The sequence below is a fragment of the Octopus bimaculoides genome, chromosome 24 (genome assembly GCF_001194135.2).
Source record: "Octopus bimaculoides isolate UCB-OBI-ISO-001 chromosome 24, ASM119413v2, whole genome shotgun sequence".
Classification (NCBI taxonomy): Eukaryota; Metazoa; Mollusca; class Cephalopoda; order Octopoda; family Octopodidae; genus Octopus; species Octopus bimaculoides.
In genome coordinates this window covers 15,792,650-15,799,335 of record NC_069004.1, presented here as the reverse complement: position 1 = coordinate 15,799,335, position 6,686 = coordinate 15,792,650, and the positions used below count along the sequence as shown (strand labels likewise).

The following is a 6,686-nucleotide window of genomic DNA, read 5'->3' as shown; positions in this document are numbered from 1 at the left end:
TACACCAATTAAAGGACACACTCAAAACATCGTAAATTCAGAAGCTCTAGACAATTAAACTGTGAGTGATTTCCAGATTTGTTTCAATATATTTCTTTATACTCATGTCATCTGATAGAATTTTTGTTAAATGTACTTATTAACAGGAGGGGAGCGCCCGCAGGACGGTTCCTCTCAAATTTATGCATTTTCGGGTTCAACATGTTTCAAATAAGTATTGACAATTGAAGGTGATTACAAAGACAAAGAACTACCTGGTTTTTTAACAATTTTAACAATGAGAACATCGGATAAAACATGTTATTGACATTAATAGTTTGTACTTCAGCTAATTACTGTTGAGAATTGCATAATCCACGCTTCATTTTACTTAGAGATTTAAAAGGCATACTTAAATTTCATTATTTTCAATAACCTGGGAAATGTCGGGTTATTAACGTATAAAGTTGGTATCTCAGCTACTAGGAAGTAAGACCTGAGTAGTACAGCTAGCCACCTACACTTTTCTCTGCAAAATAGGGGTAGTTTATCCTGTTCAGGCTATATTATTAGCATTATTCTGCGATTGAGAATTTAAAATCACTTCTTTAACTTTCTATATTTCATGTTAGAGATCTAAATGGCATTTTTAAATTTCATTATTTTCTTTAACCCAGGCAACGCCAGGTATTTCTGCTAGTATCCAATAAAGTCAAAAAAAACCCACAACATGTACTCTACAGGCCAGATACCCAACGTAAGAACAACTCACATTATACAGACAACACATAATACAAACACTAATATAACAAAAGACTGCAACCATAACAAAACAAACGTATGCATTACCAATATCCAGAAAGAGTTTGCAATCCCCTAACAACAAAAAAGAGCACACAATGTTGCACACACCTCAGCAACATAAAAGTGTAGTAGGTGACACAGAAGAAATCTGCTTGAAACAATCAACTGTCAAATAGTAAAAATAATATTAATAATTATGAGCATCAAAATGCATTAGCTTTCTAGTCGTCTTGATTGTTTTCTTGAAAATCTTGGAGATGTTAGCGCTGAACAAGGCAAACGATTCCATCAGGACATCAAGGAGATGGAAACTCAGTACCAAGGACGTTGGGATGTTTTAATGATAGCAGACTATTGCTAGTGTTTAAAACGAGATACTCTTGTTGCTCAACATTCACGGTGCACAAAGAAGCTTAAATTTACTCCTTGAATTTTCTGCCAAAAATCTTTGCCAACATCATTTTCAATTTTGAATTTTTATTTGTTCTTTATTTTGTTTTGTGTTATGCTCTCTTTATTGATTGGTAGTTTCTCTGCTGTTGTTCTTGATGCTGCTACTGCTGTTGGTACTTCTGTGATTGTAGTTGCTGCTACTGCTGTTGGTACTTCTGTGATTGTAGTTGCTGCTACTACTGTTACTGTTGATTTTGTAGCTGTAGTAGTTACCTATTTTTGCTGGCCTGTTATCATTGTTGCTGTAGTGGTGGTAGCGGTGTCAGTAAAATTGGAGAGCTCATTTCTCTCTTTTGTTGTGGGCAGAAAGCTTTGAGGTAGTTTGTATCCCGGACAAGTGATATCTTGACTTTCTGCCCTCAACAGTCGTGTGAAGCTTTGTGCCATCTTGTAGGCTTATGTAGTCTAGGATAGCCTCCACACTCACCTGCTCAGCTTGTATCAATACCTGCATCTCCTGTCCTAACCAGTTCTGCTTGTGTGTCTTCTGTATTTGCAGAATCATGGTTTTCTCTTCTATGTCAAGGAGAATTGCAGTTACTAACCAGCAGATGTTTATCTCTGGTGGGGATGTTGAATATTCTGATTCTGAATACTCATTGACCAAGGTAAATGGGGATGAGAATGAGTTTGTTATTCATTAGGGTAGCTGTCGAATTATTTTTAGCCTTCTCCTCTGAAGCAAATCTCACCTTGACAGTCCTATATTTCTTCCCACTGGCTACATAAGTTTGCTTTTTCAAACTGGTTTTAAGCATTTCTCTATTTGCTTCTGTGTTGCCTGCTCCACTTTCCTACTTTTGACTCCAATTGTTTTATGTAGAACTGTTTGTAAATTAATTTCTTGTTGCACAGTTCTAGGAATGTTTAATGCTACATTTCTCCCATATTTCTCCAACATATATTTCACACTCTTGAATTTATTTTTGTCTATAAAAATATCCTCTCTTACTTCTCTGATTGCTCTCATAAAGTTGAACTCATCTCGACTGGATTTGCATGCCTTGTTTTTGTTGTCTTTTTCATTAGCAATGTTATTGTTGGTAGTGGTGGTGGACCTGCTACTGCCACCGGTGGTGGCAGTGGCGGTGGCAGTGTGCTCACTTGTGTTGTCACTTTTTATCATTGGTTTCTTTTGTTCCTGCTATAGTGAAGGGCAGTGTAGAAGCAAGGGAAAATTGCTTTCATAGGTCATACATGAACTATTGTTCTTGTTGTTGCTATTGCTACAGCAGTCACTGTCTTTTACAACTTGGTTGTTCTCTTATCCTGGATGACTGGTTGTTCCTTTCAATGGATGGACAATTCTTGTTCACCATCTTTGTTTTTTAGCAAAAATATTCTAACTAAACAGACAGTGAACATGTATGGAAATGCAAGTGTGGAAAAACGTTGACCCAGAATAAAAGGGTCTGGACGGACAACTCTTATGAATCATAAAAATAACTAGCATCTAGAGTATTCTACTACACAAGCAACTGGACAACCATTTTTATCGAATCTTCTTTCACCACGAAATAGTTTGGTCAGTCGCTCGGCCTTAAATATTTATGGTTGAATTGAGTGGGTACGTGTTGGTTTAAAACAATTTTCCCTTACTAAAGACCCACTGACTCGTAAATACACAAACTTGTAAAGTATGACAAATGTGACCTTAAAGAAATACATGGAGAAACTTACTCAAGAAGTGGAAAAGAAAATATCTGATGAACTTCCAAGTAAATTTTTGATGGTAATCAATGGTTGGACTAAGGTTTTGCTGCATTTCATTGGACTTTTTGCATTTAATTCATGCAATTATCAAAATTATTATTGTACTGTTTTGTTGGTATTTTTGCCAATGGTAAGTGAAACATCATTCACTGCTTCTAATTATATCAAATTTATAGAGTATGCGTTAAGTATCTATAATAAAATTGTTTAAATGTTGTAACTATTACTGGAGATAATACTGAAGTGAACAAATCTATAGCAAATTTATGTAGAATACCATTAATTGGGTGTGCCTCTCATAAATTCAATCTAGCTGTTTCTGCTTATCTCAACAAGCAGGAAGTTCTCCTTGATAAAATTGATATGTTGACTGGCAAGCTAAAATCATCAAAACTTGCAGATAAATTTCAGGAAAAAATGCCTTTGCAACCTATACAAAGAAATAAAACCTGTTGGTCCACTACTTATGACATGATTGAGAGGTACATCCAACTCAAGCTTTTCAAGGTGATCCAAAGCTGGTTGATTATCTGTTGACTCCACATGATCAGAATGATCTGCAGAGTCTAAAAGACAATTTAGGAAAGTTACGCTCAGTAACAGTTGCCTTGCAAAGAACAGAAATAAATTTGGGAGATGCTTGAATTCTTTTTGATGAAATTCTTGTATTGTATCCTTACAAGGGGTTCAAAAAATATTGGCTTCCATCGGCAACCATTGTGCACAGACTAAATTTGGAAGTGGAGTTGTGAAAATTTTACAACATGCAGAAGCAGAGCTAATTGCAGATGAAGTGGCTGCTCTACATCAGCTGAAAGTGATGACAAACATGTCACAACAGTCTGATTTACCTGTGGGTAATGATTTTGCTTCAATTTGAAAAACCACAAAAAAGATAAAATTTCACCTCAGCAATATTTGAATTGTAGATTTTTGTTACCAACATCTAACATTTTCGAATATTTCTTCAGCTCAGCAGGTTATACTGTTAATGATTAGAAATGCAATTGTTTCTAAAAGTCAATTGAGCTTTCTGGGATGAAGACCTTCAGAAATCTGCAATTGTTCATGACCTTTTGCTATATTAGAACATTTTAATTGTACGACTCGTCTGAGAAACTCTTTCAATTGAATTTAGACCTTCAATTTATTTGTTTTTCAACTACTGTACAATGTAGAGTATACATGTTTGTTCCTTATTCTAAATCAATAAAATTGAACTTTGAACATTTTCTGATGATAAAGTTTTTTGAAACTATAAGACGTGCCTTTTATTTTCTTATTATTTTGGCTCTTATCTAAACTGAAGCTAACACTCCAAAATATATGGTGTTTTTACATTCAGCAAAATAATTGACGATTAATTGGAATAAATGACTGGCCTGTATCCCAATTAAAATTAATTAATTGCTAGGAAAATAATTGATTGGAAAGGTTCCACTCAATTATTTACAACCCCTGGCAGAATCACTCACAATTGTTTGTGTTACTTTTAGGTATTGGAAATGCTGTCGTCTACATTCCTTCAATGGTGGTAGTTAGTGAGAAGTTTGACACCCATGCTTCATTGCTCACCATGATCCTCACAGCAGGCCGGCCAGCTGGAGTCTTGTTGTTTCCTATCATCATCAACTTTCTAATGGAAATCTACTTCTGGCAAGGAACGTTGCTCATCATCAGTGGGTTCTTACTCAACATTATATTGTTTGGCTTGCTGGCCACCTCGCCGCTTCTTATTCCTTCTTCCAGTAGAAAAAATACAGACGTTCAAAAGAAAACCTGGAATTTCTCTGTGTTAAAAAATACCAAGTTGGTGCTACATAGAGTTTGTACTTTCATTAATTGTCTGTAAAATGCATGTTTGCTTGATGGATTTTTGAATTTTATGATACATTTGCTTTTTTTAATTCTTAATGAGTAAGGGAAAGCTGGCTGTTATCATTGTTGATAATTAGTTCCAAGTCAATTCTAATTAAATAGACATATGATCAGAGCATTCAAGCAATGACCATCCTATCTTCTTTCCAGGCAATGCATCAGGGCTGTCATCCAAATTGCGTTAGTCTACATTTACTTAACACAGTGTGGTATGAGGAGAATTTTAACTGCTTTTCTGGCTGCACCAACTTGTTGGCCAGTGTGTAGGGGTGAGAAGATAAATGTGTAAGGGTGAGAGATATTTAATGGGCAGAGGGATGACAGGATTAATGTGTAGGGGAGATATTTAATGGGCAGAGGGGAGAAAAATGGTGAATGTGTGTGTGCGTGTGAGTGCATATGTGTAGAGGTGAGATATAGCTAGTATGTGTGTATGTGTGCGTAGAGCAAAGTGATAGTTAATGAGTATGTAGAAGGCAATGAGTTTGTAGGGGGAGAAAGTTAATATGGGTTTGATGTGAACTGAAGATAAAGTAATGATGGTAGAAGGTACCACTGCAACCACACTATATCCTGTTTTGGATTACATTGTCCAATATTGCCTTCCTTTTTAAGATTATTTTGTGTGATTTTCAGAAAATTTAATTGCTATTTTTAGCATATTTGGTAGCTCAATAGGGGGCTGTCTTGTTGGTCCACTGCTTATCTTTTATTTGTTTCAGTCATTGGATAGGGGCCATGCTGGGGCAGTGCCTTGAAAGGTTCTAGTCAAACAGATCAACCCTAGCTCTTATTTTTATAAACCTGATACTTTGTCTATCAGCCTCTTTTGATGAACTGCTAAGTTCATCAAACCAACACCAGATGTCAGGTAGTGGTGGAGGACAAATGCAAACACTCACACATATATATCTACATATATATCTATATGTGTATTTATTTATATGACAGGTTTCTGACTTTCTGTCCCACCCCCTTCTCTCTTACTTCTCTGCCAATCTCTCTCTCCTCTCTCTCTCTCTCCCTCATTGTTTCTTTCATTAATAGTTTACACTTGAGGATGGGCTGTGACCATTGCCTTCAGGGACCCTCTGAAACCAAATTGGGTTTGACATGGTTGATGTTCCTAAGAAACTACAAGTTAATGGCTGGAGTTAAAACATAGTGGTGAAGTAGCAGTCATTAGAACATTGGACAGAATGTCTGGCAGTATTCATTCCATGTCTCAGCACTATGAGTTCAAATCTTGCTAAGATCACTTTACTTTCTACCCTTTCAGGGTCAACAAATGAAGTACTGGGAGTGATACCTTAGCTGTGGTCAAGATTAGGTTCTGCTAAGCTGAAAATGCTATTATTAATACTGGCACTTCTACAATTCCATTAGGAATTGAAAGCTCAAGGGTTGAGTATGTGAGATAGCCAAAAGAGATTCTAGTCTGTTGTGGTGTTTGTTGAAATTATGTGGGTTCTAATTGCATGTTTGTTTATGATTTGATTCTTTTCTAGATATGTGCTGTGATTGTCTCTTTTATGCTTTGGAAGGAGACAAGTCCAGCAGGGCTCTATTGGAGATTGTGGTCTGTTTTTTGGAATCAGTGCACATCTGGCATAGCATGTAGCTGAGATTTGGGAGTGAAAGGTCTGGGTAGATCCTTGCAGAGAAATTGATTGAAGATTTTGGTGAGGATAGGGACTAACTCTCTTTCATGTCTAGAATGCTATCTTCCTCTTGTTTTTGTGTCTTCCTCTTTTGCTTATCCCTCTCCCTTACTCTTCTCACTGTCTGTTTCTCTTTTCTGTGTGTGTATGTGTGTGTTTCTCTCTCTCTCTCTCTCTCTCTCTCTCTCTCTCTCTCTC

At 36.4% G+C, this 6,686-nt stretch overlaps 1 protein-coding gene across 2 annotated transcripts in view; it reads left to right on the top strand.

The window, feature by feature from the left end:
* LOC106882869 (monocarboxylate transporter 12) overlaps positions 1 to 6,686 on the top strand; it is an 87,936-nt gene that overhangs the window by 74,422 nt on the left and 6,828 nt on the right. For both annotated transcript variants that reach the window (XM_014933674.2, XM_014933681.2), the window contains exon 4: positions 4,446 to 4,758. In XM_014933674.2, coding sequence (XP_014789160.1) covers positions 4,446 to 4,758 — 313 coding nt within the window. The remainder of the gene's footprint in view (positions 1 to 4,445; positions 4,759 to 6,686) is intronic.